General features: G+C 35.5%; 1 protein-coding gene across 1 annotated transcript; it reads right to left on the reverse strand.

Moving 5' to 3' along the window:
• Positions 1-607: 607 nt before the first annotated feature.
• Positions 608-16,098, reverse strand: LOC129233929 (adhesion G protein-coupled receptor E3-like). Its single transcript, XM_054867850.1, has 6 exons — positions 15,970-16,098; positions 14,255-14,361; positions 9,613-9,668; positions 4,937-5,109; positions 4,533-4,694; positions 608-792 (listed from the first exon to the last, which is right to left on the reverse strand). The coding sequence occupies exons 2-6, from the start codon at positions 14,309-14,311 to the stop codon at positions 608-610; spliced, it is 633 nt and encodes a 210-aa protein (XP_054723825.1). The 5' UTR covers positions 14,312-14,361; positions 15,970-16,098.
• Between the last annotated feature and the right edge of the window lie 3,359 nt (positions 16,099-19,457).

Consider the following 19,457-nt stretch of genomic DNA (forward strand, 5'->3'; position numbering starts at 1 on the left):
AAGGGTTTTTAAATGGTATAAGTCTTGGTCATTTATACTAGTACTCGAAAATCGCCCGTCAGGATATGACGGGTGAAAATTGCTTCTAAATTTGAACGAAGCAATTCCCTGTTTAGTGATAGTTGATATTTTAACCTTGACTCCAGGGGATGAACCCTAAACTCCAGTAGATAGCGTTCATTGTTGACCACTTTATAATTTCTTCACTCAGTCTTAATGACAGTCTTATCAGTAAAACAGTTAAGTGGCCGGATCCAGTTCAGCCTTGTCAAAATAAAGCATTTCCCTGCATAGCAAACGTTACCAAAAATATTATCAAATTATGCTATGCCGCGAATTTTATTATTGATGACGTCAGAGCTGTACTCGATCATTGAATACGCTGTCATATATGTATATGTATACATATGAGGATATAATATATGTGGATAACAAGCAGCTATTACCAAAAGAACTCAAAGGTTTTTAATCTTCCATATTAAAGAGGAAATTATGTTTTATAGCTCTTTTTAAGTGATGATAAAAATGTTATCTCATTTAATGTAAAGGATGGATTTTGTTTAATTAATATACACACATGGAACTACTTAAGAAGGAATGCAGTACTTTATAAAGGAAATGTACGACTATGCATACCTACACAACTCTTTTTGTTCGTTTCATTCTGGAACGGCAATAACTCGCCTATTTTCTTAAACCCAGGATTACAGCCACAGTAGTAATCTCCTGGAGTGTTGACGCACGTAGTGTTTTCTGTACAGCTGTGAAACCCTTCTTTGCATTCGTCTATGTCTAAAAAAAGTACAAAGATCTGTCACTTCTGCCGGATCATACTGCATGGTCAATATGATGAAAAAAAAAAAAAGCTTTTAAAAAAGCGTTTAAATTAATGATGAATTGAAGAAATCGTGTATTATCTAAGGCGTATGGCTGCAAACTTATAATGTGTCTAAACTTTTAATATGAAGATATCAATAAAAAAAATGATAGCCTTCAAATGTAAAGAGCCTATAAGAACTAAAATTGTATTAGACAGCAAGACCATAGAGCAAGCCTGAGACTTTAGGTATCGGGGATGTGACACTTCATATGATAAAAATATAGATTTAGGAATAAAATTGCATAAATTCCAACCCATTGTGGATTCCTGAACAGAATCCTAAAAATTAAAACACGAAGAGAAACTCAGAAAACATTTTATGAGGTAATGGCTACCGATATTTTTCTATGGAACCGACCTGGATTGTCAACACCAATAAACGATCCAGAATTCAAGCATCAGAAATGAGATTTCCGACTGTTGCAAAATGCGCAAGAATGGACTGACTAAGAATTGCATACGCAAAGACTTGAAGATGAATCATAAAATGATAGAGTATAAAGGATAAATGCAACAGACACGTTTAACGAATGAACGACGACCGACTATAAAAAAGACGGATGAAGTAGACCTAAAGGCCGACGAGATCGAGACAGGCCGAAGCTCCGTTGGATTGAGTAGAGGAGCCGGAACAGGCTTTAAGCCTAATCCATGAAGTAGATGAAGATGTCTCCAAAAAAAAAAAGGTCTTTAATTTTCTGAGGGAAAATTCACATATCTGTCACTACAAAAAAAAAAAACATAAGTTTTAATTACTTCTCCTGTTCTGTTTATCCCATTTAGGGACTATTTTTAAACTCTTTAACCATCTCAAGCTGTTGACCAACCAAAGTATTGCAATGTCAGTAAAGATGATGGATTTGTGAAAAAATTAACAAATTTACTTTTACAGTTACATGTTTCATTTGTACAGTGTGGAAAATCAAAAGAATTGATATCCATAAATCTACGCTTATTTGTCTCGCGCTTTATGAAGTTAGTAGTTATTTCTATTTTCTTTTTGGAGCTAAAAAGTTTACATCACACACAAAACTTGAACCATGACAGAGTATGTATAACTAAACGGGTAAGTTTTTTATAATTAAGGAGGTAAATAGGTTTTTAATATTGATAAATAAAGATTAAGTTGATAAACTTTAAATCAACAAGTTATTCTAATAATTTTATTATTTAATAAAAGCATATTTAGCAAAATATTAGTTTTATAGGGAAGTTTTATAAAATTAGTGTCGCTTTCACTTTAGATATTCTTAGCAAGATGACTCAAAAGAATTTTGTTTCATAAATAATGTCTTAAACCTTAGGAATAATTAAATAAATTCTTACACTTAAGGCAAATCGTTGCCAACGAAGAGAAAGATATTAAGTCTATTGTTCAACCACGCATTAGCGTTTTAAGTACATGGGCTGCATTATTTAACCAAGCTAAAAAAAAAAGCAATGAATGCAAAAAAAAAAAAAAAAAATTCTAGGAAGGTGCAATGGATTTCTTTTTAACTATTGCTTCATTAGAGCAGTGTTGTTTTGATTCATACATTAAACTCGTTCATTTGAATCACTTCGCTTACTGAAAAAGGTATTTTAAACTTTGAAAAAGATAAACATTCAAACAGTCAATTAAATATTTAAAATATATAATTAATTGAACTATAAAAAAATTAAAAAACCCGGACAGTGGGCAGTAGAAATAATAAACTCTATTCATTAACTTACCGGCATGAGCAAGATGGCGATGTAAGGCTAAAGAGTAAGATATACATAATATGTTCGCTTTATTAAATAACGGAAAATAGAAACAACAAGCAATACGTTTAATTGTGTGGCATAGTCCCGTCCTTGCACTAAGTGACTTCCATCTCTTTAGACATTTAGAAAAACACTTGCAGGTCCGGCATGGAAGAAATCATCGTCAAGAATGTGCAACCACATCAAGGGTGGCGTGCTGAACCGCTGCACCGATTCTGAACTTCTGACCTCTTAAGTGTTTTTTTTTTTTTTTTTTTTTTTTTAAGGTCAAAAAAGATGGAAATCACTTTGTGCGAGGTCAGGATTGTAAGAAGGGTGGTTCAATACCTCCCAACGCAAAAGTCCAATCACACTTCTTGCGTCATTGGCGGCGCATGTTTCCATCAACGCAGCCAACTTCTGACATTTTGTCCTGTTAATGGACATCCAGATTCATTCACCGGTACCGTTTTAAAAATCATCTTCGTTATCCTCATCATAATTTTATTTATACAGAGATTCTGCGCACTCGTCAGAGCTCTTGTTACCTAACTTATTGAAACCAGGGTTGGCCGGATCGGACCCAATGGGTTTTTTTTGAAAAAAACCATTTAAAAATCCCCATTATTACCCCCCCCCCCCCCCTTTTGGGTTTTTTAAAATTTTCTGAGAAGTTTTTTTTAAAAAAAATAATTAATTTAAATACTTTCACAATTTAAACTTCTTTTTTATTTATTCTTCACCACGGACAATGGACATAAAATAAAATGAATTGTGAACTTTAATAGTATTTCTTAACACTTATCGGCATTAAAAAAATACTTCGAGGATCTTAAATAAATATTTTTAACTTTTTTCTTTAACTGGTCAATAAATTACTCAAATTATCTTTTTTAAGTCCTGTCCCGTCTGATTTTCACAATATTTGTAGATTGCACAGAGGAAACTACTCTAGCTAAAAGGCTTTCATGTGAACTATTTTCTGCAAACCAACATGTCACAAATCTTGAATAAACAAGGTATATTTTTTAGAAATTAACAGGTTTTACAAATGGTCGGACAGAAAACAGAATAGGATGTACAGTATTTTCATTATCTTACGAAAAAGTTTAATATTACTCTGTACACAGAAATAGAAAACAGGCAACATAAAATTCAAAGTCTTGATTAAGCTGGAATTCAGTAAAAAATGATCTAAACCACTTGAGGTTCTGCAGTAGTTTTGCATAACAAAATGAAATAGAATAAAGTAAAAGACAAAAAAAAAATTGTAGTAATTTAAAACGAACAAATGAGCAATAGATTTTATCACTCAAGAAGTAACTTTGCCTTAACTGTTGGCAATCATGTAAACTAAAAAATCTGAAACTTCACCATTCTTGAGTTTTGTCTTCTTTTATACTTTTCTTCAGAAAACACTGAATTTTCCAGCTTTTTTTACCCCAAGACAATTTTTGTGCTTTGTCCATATACTTACGCTACAATGTGCTACAAGTACCCCACATTTTCCCTAAAAAAGACAAAAAAAAAACTCACATTTCTTTTAAAAAAAACCAGCTTTAGTTTTTTTTTTTTTGGGGGGGGGGGGGGTATTTAAAAAAACTCAAAAAACACCCTGGATCCACGGGCTTTAAAAAAAAAAAAAAAACCCTGGTTTTTGCCAACCCTGATTGAAACCCCTCGTACTTTCAGTGAAATGTTTTGAATTGCTCACCGTTAAAATGAACAGACAAACGAAGTGTGGCAAGAGTAGAGTGAATGTATCATTACAATGTTCCAAGTTTTAAATCTTCTAAACTGCCGTTCATATTTCAGCACTCGTTCGTTCATAAAAGACACATCATTAGCTTATTTACATGAGCACATTCATTGGAATGATAAGTTAATATTCAACGATAAACTACACTTTAAGAAGACCAAGAATTACCTTCGCATTTGAGGATTGTATATTTGTCCGTTTCTGTCAAACTTCCTGTCTTCATTCTGTATCCCGGAGGACAAAAGCATTTACGATCCTCGCACTGTGCTTCTTCTCCGCACAACAAATTCGTAATCGATTTCGAACAGAAATCAACGTTTTCAGTCGAAACTAAAGAAGAAAAAAAATGAAAATTTAAGTTAGTCGCAACACCACAGCGTTTCATTTTTAACTTCAGGGTGAGTGCAAAGAATGGAATCGACTTTATTTCATAAAATATCTTATTATTCTGTGAAGTAATTGAATAACTGTATACTTTAAACGAGAACGGAACATATATACTTTTATCATTGAAAAACATTTGCTATCATTTAAAAGATTTAAAGACACACGTTTAATAATTGCTACATTACCTATTTCTACGTTGTTTATGAGTACTAAAGATGGCGGCAACATTGCTACTCGATCTTCATATTGAGCACGTGAGATATTTTTTATCACCTGAAGATTAAACCGTCCTGCAGTCATCGTAGTTGTCCTCTTGAACTGAAGTACAACGTCAGAATACAGGACGTGACTGAGTAACCTTTAAGAATGAAAATTAAAAAATAATTAAAGAAAATTTGAATTTACATCTTGAGTTCAAATTATGTTTTTCGCAATCACGAATGTGCGTGTGTGTGTGTGTGTGTGTGTGTGAGTGTATGTGGTCGTGTGTGTGTATGTATGCCGTGCATGTGTGTGTGTGCAGACATGTGTGTAGGCATGTGTAAGTGCGTGTGCGTGAGTGTATGTGGTCGTGTGTGTGTATGTAAGAGTGCATGTGTGTGTGCAGGCGTGTGTGTGTGTGTATATGGTCGTGTGTGTGTGTGTAAGCGTGCATGTGTGTGTGTATATAAGCGTGCATGTGTGTGTGTATGTAAGCGTGCATGTGTGTGTGTGTATGTAAGCGTGCATGTGTGTGTGTATGTAAGCGTGCATGTGTATGTATGTAAGCGTGCATGTGTGTGTATGTAAGCGTGCATGTGTGTGTATGTAAGCGTGCATGTATGTGCAGGCGCGTGTGGATTTGTGTATGTGTGTGAGTGCATATGGTCGTGTGTATGTGTATGTAGTGCATGTGTGTGTGTGCGGATACGTGTGTGTGCAGGCATGTGTGTGTATAGGCGTGTGTGTGAAGACATATGTATCTGTGTGTTGGTAGGGCATAGAAGTCACCCGTTAGCGGTGGACAGTGGAGTTCACAAAGTTAAATTTTATGCTTAAGTTAAGCCTTGAATATGAACGCAAACAATTTGTAACCATGACAACAAATATTTGTCCTCTTAATAAATATTAAAACAACGAATTAGACTTTTTCTCGTCTTCATGGCAATCTGAAAAGTCAGAGTAACATCAACTTTGGTCTAAGGAAGGATAATAAGCAATTCGTGATTGCTCAAAAATTCAAAAATTAATTAGAAATGAAGCCAAATAGTCTTTTTTTTTTCAGAAAAAAATTATTTTAACTCCAACTCATTCCGCTCCTTTTTACTACAAAATGAATGTTAAAAATACGTTCCGTCGCAAATCACTACTTTTTAGCGAATTTCTTTAAAATTCGTACTGCCAATTGCGTTGTTTTGCAATCAGAGAGGCTCATGACACGATCTGCAGATAAATTTTGTTAAACGGACGTGAATGGACAAGATTACGTTTGTGACGCTACTTGCAATCCAAATAAAGTTCTGGAGTTGAGTTCAGAAGTCTAAAAAAATGTGGGTGATGAGCTACATGAGCTAAAACTGCAAATTATGATACTGACATGCCACTTCGAAGGAGCATTGTTAAGGGTTATAGAATGAAAAAAAGGTGGAGGGGTATCTCCTAGCATAGATTAATCCAAGATGGCGGCATTTCTAAATGACTATCCATTCTTTGATTTTGCGACAAATTTTTTCCATACATATCATACAAAAGAGTTTCTTACTTGGATTTACAGAGTGAGAAGAAATAACTTGACATACATGATACATTATAATTTTAACGCCATTACGAGAAAACTTCAAAATAAATATTAATGCATTATTTTCTTTATCTTTACTAATAATAAAGTTGAAAGTCTCTCTGTCCGGATGTCTCTCTTTCTGTCAGGAGTTCTGTCTGTCCGGAACTCTCTCTGGATGTCTTGATCTCTGTGATGAGCATAGCGCCTAGACCGTTCGGCCGATTTTCATGAAATTCGGCACAAAGTTAGTGTGTAGCATGGGGGTGTGCACCTCGAAGCGATTTTTCGAAAATTCGATGTGGTTCTTTTTCTATTCCAATTTTAAGAACAAAATTGTCATAAGATGGACGAGTAAATTACGATATTATCATAACGTGGAACCGTAACATGGGCACAAGAAAATTGGGAGATACGGAATTATCATAACGTGGAACCGTAACATGGGCACAAGTCAATTGGCGAGAAAATTCACCATATATTATTTAAATATACAGGCGAACCAAAAGACCTTTTAATTTTTTCTATTACGGGCGAAGCCGTGCGGGGGTCACTAGTGTCTAATATATTTACAAATTTTCAGAGTCACTATCTTTACCCTTAACACAGAGCTTTAAACGTGTCACAAAATTTTTGACTATGGGCGGCTACTTATTTACCGATACGGTATCTCATTCCTTGCATAAGGATTTCTATATGGATGCCAAAGTGTAATGTGGTTTAGCACATACTCTTGTCTCCAAGATGAACCAAACAGAATAATTCATTGGGTTCGAATCTGGGGAATACGGTGGCTATTCTTGTGCTTCAATCAAGGCCAGAAGATGTGTCTTACACCAACCTAGAGTGCTTTTAACTGTGTGTGCGGGTGCGTAATCCTGTCTGAAGGTCCATCTTTTATTTCCAAAGACCTTTTGCAACCAAGGAAAGACAACATCTTCCAAAATGAACTTTCGATACGTTTCATGATTAGTTTTATCCCTTGATCAACAAAAACAAGTAGTGCTTTCCTACTAGCACATATCCCACCCCAAACCAATACTACTTCGGGTCGTTGACGCCGTTCAACAATGTGAGAAGGTTTTGAAGACAAGGGTGTATACTAAACTTCATAAAACATTCTCATCCCTAAGGAAATCCTTATGCAAGGAATTTGATAAAATATCAGTAAGTGAGTTGCAGCCCGTAGCTGAAAATTTTGTGACACGTTTAAAGCTCTGTATTAAGGCTAAAGGTAGCCACTTTGAAAATTTGTAAATATATTATACGAAATAATATATTCATATCTATTTTGAAGTTTGTTCGTAATATTTTTATTAGCATTTAAATTTATTATAACGTATCATATGTGTCCAAGTCACTCTCTTCTTGTCACTCTACAGTGCTGGCCAAATTATTAGAATAAAGAGTTTTTTTTTTTTTTTGTACACTATTTGTACTAAAATGCTATTTATTTTACTGTTAAAGTACAGTACATTCTGTACACTGATTATTACGTTGTTTTAGCATAATTTAATGTTTTCAGGTGGCAGCACTGTCTGCTTTGTTTATGTTCTTTGTTTATCTACCTACCAGGAACATAACCTCAATCAGCTGAAACAGTTCACTAGTTCTTTTTATTAGTGTGTTCCGTTACTGTTAAAGTTAGTTTTAGGTAATTAGTGAGTATGTGATGTGAGTATATATAATAGTGAGTATAAACATTTTTTTACCTCCTTTTTTTAAAAGTTAAGAAATGGTGTAAACCTTGTGAAAAGTATGCCAAAAAGACTTAAAATGCTCATCAAGAACAAGGGAATGCATACTAAGTATTACATAATTATTTCACTGTTCGTGAATGTGTCTATAGTTATGTAATCAATAAAGAATTTACTTTTAAAACAGTCTTAGTCTAATAATTTTGCCAGCACTGTATATATTTTTAGATTTTGGTGACATTTGAAACAAAATGCATTTTTAAGCGCTTTTAAGTTCAGCTGATTCTTACACTATTCCATTATTCGTAATCTTTTTTCAGGGGTGCTCATTCCCCCAAGACCCCACAGTGCGTCAAAAGTTACTGATCCACCCCTCTCTTTGCCAAAGACTGAAACACTCCAACAAAGAGAGTTAAGCTCCTTAAAACCGTATCCCTAGAACTTTCAAACGCGCATTCTGTGACACGACATCTCTTGGTAAACACCTCTGCCTGCATTTTAGTTCTTGAATAGAAATATACAAGATAACCAAATACTACTGCATCTACACATATTCTTGCAAAATTTGCAAATGCATTTTATTGTCTTGCTGAATGAATCAGAAATTTCTCATGCGCTGTTAAAACAATCCTGAAATTTTACGGCAAAAGTTATTGACATTCATGTTGCCGGTAACTTTTACCGTAAAATCCTATTTTACTTTAAAATTTTACTGTAGGTTAAAAGAGAGTAAAAAACCGCAACATGCGAGCAGCAGGTTCGAAACCTAGACCTCCGTATTGGGAAGCGGCTTAACTGACCAACATGCCAGTCAGCACACATCGAGTAAAGGAAAATACGATGTTATCTGCTTTGCACTGTAAGTCACAAAATGTATCAATTGGCGCTGCAATCGTTCATTTATTCCGTACAATTAACTATTTTTTTCCTGTACTGCAATTTTACAGTAATATTTATCATAAAAGTTTCCTGAATGTTTAACAGTGTAAATTCACGTAAAGAAAGCCAGAGGAGCACATCAAGTAACTGCTGCAACTTCAAAACTATTGCATGCTGCATGATGCTCATCTAGAAGCAAATTCCAAGCTTGAGTTTCAGACATACTAGTGTGAAGAACATGCTGAAGAAAGTATCTTCTTTGAATTTTGGTCGATATGTCTTTTAAATATATGTTCTGTTCCGTCTACTTGTGCGCTCAATAGAAATAGAAAAGGGAAACTTACTTTCGGAACGTTCCTTTTCCAAAAGGGGAGTAATGGTCTTGTAGTTCTTATTATTGTTTCTGATATGGTGTTGTTATTTTGTTGATTAATTATATTCAAATTAGGTCTCAGGGTGTTCTTACTTAAATTAAAAAGCTTTTCAAACTATAAATCAAAGTATTTTTGCTTTCTTTTTTTTTACTTACTTGATGTTAGAGAGATATGCAGAATCTAGTACCTCCTCAGCATACATTGTTTTTATCTAAAAGAAATTGCGAGAATTTTATTTATTTTTTGTCTAACTTTAATAATCCTAAAATAAAGTCATAAAATTTCAAGCAATTATGAATGCGTTTTGAGAATTCTTAAAATACGAAAATAAGAATGTTTTCCACAGAAATAATTAATAAACAGGTTGTTTGAAGGCTTTTAAACAAAGAAAATAAGAATGTGACAGGTAAGCAAAGTACGTATGGTGCACCTTAGCATTGTTGGAGCTCTGTGAAAGAGTAAAAATCATCGAGCTTAAAAAAAATGGGGAGGCCATTAAACGCGATAAGCAAATAAAGACTTTCACAGTGCGCTCCTTATCAGGAAAGACGGGCGCGAACAATCAACTGAAATTATTTGCTTATTGTTTACAAACCACTGATATTAACGAAAAAACTTGCTTTGCCAACGCTTGACTACAATAACCCATGCTTCTGTTGTTTCCAGGGTCGTGCATGGGGGAGGGGGGGAACCCCGTTGACCCGAGCCCGAGCCTAAAGGGGGCCCGAGATTTTCAAACAGAGGGGTGAAATCTATGTAGGACGTAAGGGTGAACAATATGGAGGAGGCTCGTAAAAGTCATTTGTGACTGGCCCCAACATTTTTGTACGGGCCCCTGCTTGTTTCCAATCAGTTTGTATTTGAACTCGTCCAAAGACAGACGTTGATAATGCTGGGCTGCATTTTGATATTTAAAAGCAAAGGAGTAAGGCAAAAGCGCATTTTATAAAGTGAAGGGAATTCAGCTTTTTTTTTTTTTTTTTACAAGTGGCAGCTTTTAATACGATAAAATGTAAAACTCTATTTTACAAAATGAAAATAAAATTTAAAATACGCTCACTGACTAATGAATTAAAAGCTCAAGATGAATACTTTATTAGACCATCTTTTGCACGGATAACTGCTCTGATTCGTTTGGGCATCGAGTCTACAAACTACTGGAGGGCATTTAAATCCAGAGAGTACCATGTATTGGCTATGCAGCTTTTCAGATTTTGTAAATTCGATGGAAGAGGAGAGTGCTATCGGATACATCTTTCCACCTTATCCCGCACTTTCTATGGGGTTAGGATCCCTTCTATGCGGTGGCCACGAAATGTATTAGAAGTTTGACTGGTGCTCAGCGAACTAATTTTCAACACTTCTGGCAAGATGTATAGTTGCATTATCGTCCAAGAAGTATCTGTCGGAATCAGGATACACTGTAAAAATTTTGTAAAACTTTACTCCATAAAATCGGTAACAGCTTAGCAAGGGCGGATCTAGAAATTTTTCAAGGGAGAGGCGATTGATTTTCATTACTTACTTTTTACTATGTATGCTGATTTTTAAATAGTGATCACAAATGTTTTGGACTTCAATTTTGAAACATTTCCGAGATAGGGTCCCAAACCCATACTTCCCATCCCTCAACATCAATGAAACTCATCTAAATTTGCGTTTTTGAACTTCATTTTCGAAAATTTACCGGTGGAGAATTCTTTAAGAAAGAGGCGATCGCCACCACCCCTTGTATCCGTCTCTGTAGCTTAGCTGCCTCCACTACTCTGGGAGTAACTTAACTGATATAACTGGTATAAAGTTGCACATCGTTTGTGGAAGATTACACCATGGTAATGTAACTATAGCGTAAAGTATCACTCATTTCTGCGAAAGGTTACACCAGAATTTTATGTAGGTTTACAGAGAAATTGCTTGAAAGCAAAAATTACGCTTTCATCTGCCTTTCTTGAACGATTTATCAAGTTCATGATTTTTAACAACCAATGTACACCAATTATTTTGATGCACAACATTTATTTATTTTAATACTAGTGGTACCCGCATGGCTTTGCCGGTAATAGAAAAGTTGAAAGGGCTTTTGTTTAGACTGTATATTTACAAATAATGTATGGTGAATTTTCTCGCCAATTGGCTCGTGCCCATGTTACGGTTCCACGTTATGATAATTTCGTATCTCGCCAATTGGCTTGTGCCCATGCTACGGTTCCACGTTGTGATAATTTCGTAATTTACTCGCCCGTCTTATGATAATTTTGTTCCTAAAATTGGAATAGAAAAAGAACCACATCGAATTTTCGAAAAATCACTTCGAGGTGCACACCCCCATGCTACAAACTAACTTTGTGCCAAATTTCATGAAAATCGGCCGAAAGGTCTAGGCGCTATGCACGTCACAGAGATCCTGAGAGACAGAAATCCCGACAGAGAGACTTTCTGCTTTATTATTAGTAATAAAGATACAAACAAGACATTTTTATTGCACTAAAATAGGAAATGCCCTGAGTGGTGTTGAACCGAGGACTCAAATCTCACAGATGAGACGGGTCGCAAAGCAAGAGCGTTTTACCGCTCGTCTAGCAAGGACGGTTTTCGTTTTGCTCATAAGAGTTTAGTTGCTCTGCGCCGATTGTGATCTTTACGCATGCGCTATGAATTCTACTGAAACCATAGTGCAAGGTTCCGACAACAATTTGAGTTTTTAAAACAATGATGCTTAACGCTTCAGAATTCGTGCAAGGTTACACCTATTAATACTGGTAACATAACACTTTTTTTTTACAGTGTAAAAATGCAACATTGCACGGTGCTCTTGATCTGCCAGCACATCGAAGTAGGCTGTTTGCTTACCCTCAAGGAACATCAGGGCACCACTTTCATGCCAGCAGAACAATGCTCCATATCATGATACCCCCCCCCCCCCCCACCACAGACCCTTGCACACTGCGAGTAGGGCAAGAAGTTTCTCCCAAAGGTTTCAAATTCATTGGCCAGTGAGTGTAGTCACATATTGCATCTGCACTAACGTTAGGAACAAAAGAATAATAATGATAAGGGAACAAGGCTGTCCTGTAGAAAATATTGCAAATTCTCTCTCATGCGTACTTACAGTAAAAATTTTCTTTGCCGTGATAAAAGTCACATTTAGGAAAAACTTCTTGTTTTTACGCAATAAATAGTTGTTTTCAAGCGAAAGAGTTTCGATTCATTGAGTGAACGATCATTTAGTCAACTAGTATAATCTTGTCATTTTGATTTCATTGCTTTGAATTTCTTTTTCATTTATTTTGGATAAAAAATGGAAATGGTAATCTTTCCGATATTTATTGATATTCATTTTGTTACACTGTAAAAAAATTCCGAAACGTTACTGGTTACTTCCGTGGAACGTTTCATGATTTCAGAGGTTTTCACCTATTTCCCCGCAAAATCAAGTATTTTCGCAAAAAACGTTTCCTGAATTGCCAAAAAATGCAAGAATGCAGACTTTGCACTTGTGTGAAAAATATTTTTGGCTACCAGTTTAAAGATTGACTGAGCGTGTTTATTAAGTGCATCGGCGTTAGTGTCATAATGGCCTATCCGTATCGACTACCCTCTCAATGGGAGCAAATAAGTCACTGAATAGCTGCAGCTTTGCGAGACAGGAATTGCAGGCAAGGAATACGTTTGATTTTTGCTTGCAACGCCTAGCTTTGATCGTGGTTGCTCTAATGCTTCTGGAGCTTTCTTGATAAATCAACAAGGTTCTAATCAAATACATTAAACCAATTTAATTTTTCTAGAAGCTTCAAGACTGGCTTTAACAGGGGAGATTTTCCAATGTTTCAGAAAGGTTACTGACTTATCGGAAAACGTTCCTGGTTTTTGTAAGATATGCTATTGGGCACATCAGCTGCCTATTATTTTCCAGGAACGTTTCTGAATCGTTTTTACAGTGTATTTATTTTTTATATGTAAAGACACTCACTACAAAGGGCTTGAAATCCCAATGGTCAGTGTAATTCGCTTTATTATTGGTTTCTAAATATTTCTAATAAATAAAATTCATTTAGTCTTTCTTATTTTCATTACCAAAAAGTATCGTTTAAGATCTCAGAGAGTTTCAAAGAATGCTTAGCGCACTCAACACACTGTAAAAACGATTCAGAAACGTTCCTGGAAAATAATAGGCAGCTGATATGCCCAATTTCTTCCAGTAACATATCTTGAAAAAACCAGGAACGTTTTCCGCTAAAAGTCAGTAACCTTTCTGAAATTATCCTTGAAACTTTCTGAAGAAATGCGAAATCTCCCCTGTTAAAGCCAGTCATGTCTCTAGAACATTCTAGAAAAGCTACGTAGGTTTAGTGTTATTGATTAGAACCTTCCTGATTTACCAAGAAGGCTCCATAGAAATCAGAGCGACCACGGCCAAAGCCATATCTCTTGCCTGCAATTCCTGTCTTGCAAAGCTGTAGCTATCCATTGACTTTTTCGCTCATCATTAAGAGCTTTGTCAACCTGGACAGGCCGCAAGCAATCATAGGCCGATACACTTATAAACACGCTCATTCAGTCTTCAAACTGGTTGCTAAAAATATTTTTCACAACAGTGAAAAGTCTGCACGCGTGTAAACTTGTTGCGATTCAGGAAACTTTTTTGTGAAGATACATGTTTTTACGGGGAAATAGGTGAAAACGTGTGAAATCCAGAGACGTTCCACGGAAATAACCAGTAACGTTTCGGAATTTTTTTACAGTGCACATCGGCAAAACTTTTTGAATAAAAATTAACAAATGTTAATGAAAACTTACAGAATGAATGACATCAGCATGCAGCAACATTTTATCCACAGAGCCATCTTTTCTCATATATTTCTGTTTCAATACAGGTAAGTTCTTGAGCAAAAATGCATTTTTCCCTGCAATGAAGGAAAAATTCGTTTCGTGAAAAAAGTTTCAAATTAATAATAAAAACTGTCGGGGGTAATGGCTTTTACGAATGCATTTTTGTATTCTTTCTGCTTTCAAAAACTTGTGGATATCTGCACCACCTAGTTGAGTCAAAAGTTTTCCTCATATTTTGAACTATAAAGATAATGTACATCTAGCAGAATGATAAGCTTTATTTTACAGAAAAAAAAACGAATGAAGCATAATTCTTTAAAATGTATTCGCAAAATGCTCAATCCTACACAACAGTGCATTCAAAGAGAAGAGATAACAGAAGTAAACAAATAGAGTTGCTTTTTGGTGCCAATATTAATTTTATTTATTTACTTTCTTTTTTTTTGGAGGGGGGGGAAGCACTTGAGAACATTTTTTTTGAACAGCGACACACGTCTCTTCTTTTTTAGACTTTCTACAGCAGTAATGGGATTCTCCTTCGAATATACCAATAGCTTTGATTAACTTAACAACAACCCCCGCAGGGGAATAGACGGTCTTCGAACAGGGAAGGCTATTCTTTTTGACCGCTTCGCCAGCGCTAGCCAACTGCGTTTCGTAAAAACAAAATTTCTACTAGTTTGATGTTGAGATATTCTATTGACTGATAGTTAGAGAGAGATGTTGAAATTATATTTATTATATTTGTACGAAAACAAGCGTTGATTTTTCATGCGTACTCAAACTTGTTTCTTATCTGCTCCTAACAGTAAATTTATCAAATATATTTAGCAAACATACTCGTAACAGATTCAGAGCATATTTCAATACTTTATTTTTAACTGGAATTATATCAACTGGAACACTTTTTCTGAGTGAAATTGTTCAAAAAGGGTTTTCAATGAGTGATGAGAATTTATAATATTCACACATTAGCCCAATCTTTATAACCAAAGTTTCACATACAGACCACATATAAGATATGTAAATAAAATTAGAATTGTTTTTGCCTTCTTTCAATTTTTCTTTTTTTCTGTACTCGTCTGAGCTTTTTTAATACAATATTTTGAAATAACGGAGGGATTCTTGATTAACCCTGCATAAAAAAACACGCAGTCAAAAAAAAAAAAATGTTACATACTTACATGAAATTTTTTTAAATGCCTATGAAAAGGTATCAATTTTCCGGGATATCTGGGGTTTTTCCACGATACCAGAAATTTTAGGCCACAGTCCGCCGGGCTCTGCAAAACTCAACTGCACTATAATACATCTGCAGATGGATTTAGAAATTGGGGACGGACTGAACACAAGAAATACAGTAAGGGATCTCAAATACAGTGTACAATTACTGTGGCGAGTGTGGTTGCTATTAGAATCCACTTAACATAAATATTCATGGTTAAAGGGACAGGATATATAACTGTATCATTGCTATGTCTTTAGTCCGTCAATCCTTTTATCTTAATTTTTTTGTTCATCACCCCTCCCCCCCCCCCTCAGGTGTCGAAACGTCCTTAGACTACATTGTAAAACATCCAACTTCCATTTACTTTTATTTGAAGTTAAATTATTGGTTGGAAACAATGGGATACTTCAGGAATAGAGTTACCCTTTAAATGATTTGGGGAACAAATACAAACCATTATATTCGCACACTTGCTTTTCTTCATTGAAGGAAAACGTTGGCGGACAACGGCAGTACGGTTCAAATTTCTCGTCGAGATAGCAGATGCTGTGATTCTTGGAACATTTTTCAACTTGATTTTCAAGTTCACAAGTATCTATTTAAAAAAATAAATAAAAAGCGATTTTAGTAAAACATTACGGTAAATTAAATTACAATAACAGAATTTTTTTTTAAAATACCAAGCACTTTTCATAACGCACACAAAAGGACAAAATAACCTTTCTGGGTCAGAAAGGGTACTTTAAGCACTCCTGTAGTTTTCGAAAATTCCAAGAAAATGACACCACAAAAGATGAAAATTGCGGCTTAAGTCATGAAGAGAATTTCTCTCTTATCATTATCTAGCTTTCAATCATAAATTTGAGTGTTCAAACAAGCATATTTTTCTTAAGGGGAAAGTTTGGTTTGAAGTGACTACAACCGCACTTTTCTTCGTTTGTGGTGTCATTTTCTTGGAATTTTCGAAAACTACAGGAAGGCTTAAATCGTCCTTTCTGACTCAGAAAAGTTGATGATGATGATGATGTCGTTTCTATGATAATGTGCATTTATACGGCTCCGAAGCTTTCGTAGACAGCCTTATCTGTATAGAGTAGGTCCACTGGGTCTTCTAAGTCGATGTTAAAAATTTTGGCCTGGATTGCTGGACAGCTGAAGATGTGTTGACGAGACAGTGGGATGTCATCTGGGCAATGAGGACAAAAGTTGGTGTAACTACGCTGTCCGTCCGCAGAAATCCTCATCCCCTTTAAGTGATTTGTCCTAAGTCTGGTTATAGTAGTCGATATAGCTCTGTCACAGTTCAAATCCGGAATGGAGTTTCTTTTCGCTTGTTGACCGATTAGTCTTCGGCCAGCAACAGCGTTGGCGTCAACGAGGGTTAGGGAGTTGGATGTTGAGGAGCATTTCGGGATGCCTTTGCGAGCTCATCGTCCTTCTCATTACCAAAAATGTTTACATGAACCGGTATCCATTGTAAAATGCAGGACCTTTTCGCCGCAATGATTTTGTTTGTGTGCTCAATGATCTGATGGCTAAGTTGACATTTGCCCTTCTGGATCGCCTGCAATGCTGATCTGCAATCAGAGAAAATGATGATGCCTGTGGAACTCTGGTCCTCCCTAGAAAGATAAATCTCCATAGCGCTTTTGATGGCGACAAGTTCGCATGTGTAGTTCGAGGCGATTTTCCCAACAGGAATACCGTGACATTCCTGTGCTCCGTCTGGTCCGATAAAAAAAAGGCTCCTGCTCCTCCTCTATCCAGATTCCCATCTGTGTAAGTGATCGTCAGATCTTGAATTGAGGTCGTGAGTTTTTCAATGGTATGGTCTCCTTTTTCTTTGATTATTGCTGTGGGTTCTTTCTTGGTGCAAGGCCGTAAGACATTGAAATACATTTTGGTTTGGGGGAGAGGGCACAGGATGTTGTAAGGCTCTTTACAAATTTTGAAAGTCTCATATTTTTGATATCATTCCTTATTTCATGATCAAGTTGGAGGGTCGAGGATCTCTTCAGCCTGCACTTTCCACTCCACGCACCAAAGGTTTTACTTGAGATGTGGCGAACCCAGAAAGGTTATTTTGTCCTTTTAATTGCGTTATGAAAAGTGCTTAGTATTTTTTAAAAAATTCTGTTGTTTTATTCTTTTTAGTGTAATTGTATTTCAGAAATAGAATAATTTTACCGTCACGAAACTTCACCTTATTTTTTCATATAAATGCTCAGTACTTAAAGGGAAAAAAACTATATGCGTGTCTAAAGCTTTAAGCAGTTGCACTAAAATTTAATCCTTGATCCTCTCTAGGATTTATGCTTGCTAATTTCATCCTTGTTCCGAGAAGCCTTGATTCAAAATTTTCATTATGTTTGAGCTTTTAACATTACTGTTGCAAGGGAAGAAAATTTGTAACAATGGGTTTTATATTTAAACATTTAATGGGAAAATAGCATGAAATTTGCTATTTTCCATCCTAACCGAAATATTAATTTTATTTCAGAATTTTAATTTTTCCGCGTCAAGTTGTACCTTAAGATTAAGTAAATCATGTAGTGAAATCCAGAAGTCTCTAAGTGATCTAGTTGCTGAAATATAAACAAAACCGGACCTCAGATTACTCCGTGACAAAAAGGCCAAGTATAATAAAAGTGCTTAAAAAAAGCTAAAGGTCACAAAATTTGAGAATTACTGGGTTTTCAAAATACTTTCAACAAGCTGAAAAGGTACAACACGCTGTAAAAAACATTCGAAACGTCACTGATTAAAGTAAGACAAAACTACGTTACTTCCGAGTAACGTAGAACCCCTTGAAAAGGATAGGCCGACTTATCCGACATTTCTGTTCCAAGACAACTTTGTATTCAACCTTGTTTCTAGTATTTATAAATGCGTGCCAATATTCGCCAGTTGCTATGTCCTTAAAAAATTGATGATAATTTAAGTAAAATGTCACTTACGGTAAATCTAGAGACTTAGTTTACATTACATTTGTAACTTAATTTACGAATTCAACAAAAGTGAATCGAAAAACGTTTACTGTAATGAACCTTATTTTAACACCTTAGTTGTTCGTGAAGTACACCGCCAGCTCAGTCAATTCCAGCCGAGGACTGCAGTTTCGTGCTTATTAGCACTCATCAGCCCGGCATAGGAGTGTCTGAGCTGTTGGTGGAAAACCTCTTTAGGAAGCCTAGAGTGCCAAACAAACTGGTAGCTAATACAGAATTAGCACTGACCAGACGAATGACCGAAACAATGGTTCGGTTCAACTCGAATATTGAAGGCTAGGCAGGTATATTCAGTAAGTTACCGCCCTATTGCCAGGGCTAAGGCAGAAATACGTGAAATGCACCGCCTACTCGGTGATTTCCAGCCGAGGACTGTAGTTTCGTGCTTATTAACTTACTGAATATACCTGCCTAGCCTTCACTATTCGAGTTGAACCGAACCATTGTTTCGGTCACTCGTCTGGAGATCCAGTAACTTTTCCCTAGCATGTATGAATGTTTTTTACTTCTAAATAAAGAAAAATAACATTTATATGTATTCAACGAGTACATATTCCACAGTTGCCTATAATTTTTACATTTTTGTACTTATTTTACCTATAAAAGTTATAAAACTTTGTGCATCTTGAGTGCAAATAACATTTTAGTTCCACAAAAACACTTTTTACTTAACTAGTAATTATTTTAACGGCTCTTAAGCATTTTGTGTACATTTGCTTTGTTGGCGAGTATCTTCTCGCCAAGCTCCTGTGAACAGCAGATGCGCAAGAATAAAGATTTGCCATTTTTATACTTCAATTTAAATACTAGTATGCCTGCGTATGAAATCATTTCAAAACATTGATTACAATACATATGAATCCATAAATTTTCAGTCATTAACAGAACACTTTAAACTATTTGTACAGTCATAGAAAAAAAAAAACGAAACACT

This window comes from Uloborus diversus, unplaced genomic scaffold (genome assembly GCF_026930045.1).
Source record: "Uloborus diversus isolate 005 unplaced genomic scaffold, Udiv.v.3.1 scaffold_810, whole genome shotgun sequence".
Lineage (NCBI taxonomy): Eukaryota > Metazoa > Arthropoda > Arachnida > Araneae > Uloboridae > Uloborus > Uloborus diversus.

Bases quoted from the DNA above. Each gene is read 5' to 3' on its own strand.
- LOC129233929 (XM_054867850.1), bottom strand. From the start codon at position 14,311: ATGAGAAAAGATGGCTCTGTGGATAAAATGTTGCTGCATGCTGATGTC. The intron at 5,110-9,612 runs GTAAGTAAAAAA...TCATTCTTAAAG, and splicing joins GCATATCTCTCTAACATCAA to GTTACTCAGTCACGTCCTGT. The intron at 793-4,532 runs GTAATTCTTGGT...TACTTTTTTTAG, and splicing joins TACAATCCTCAAATGCGAAG to ACATAGACGAATGCAAAGAA.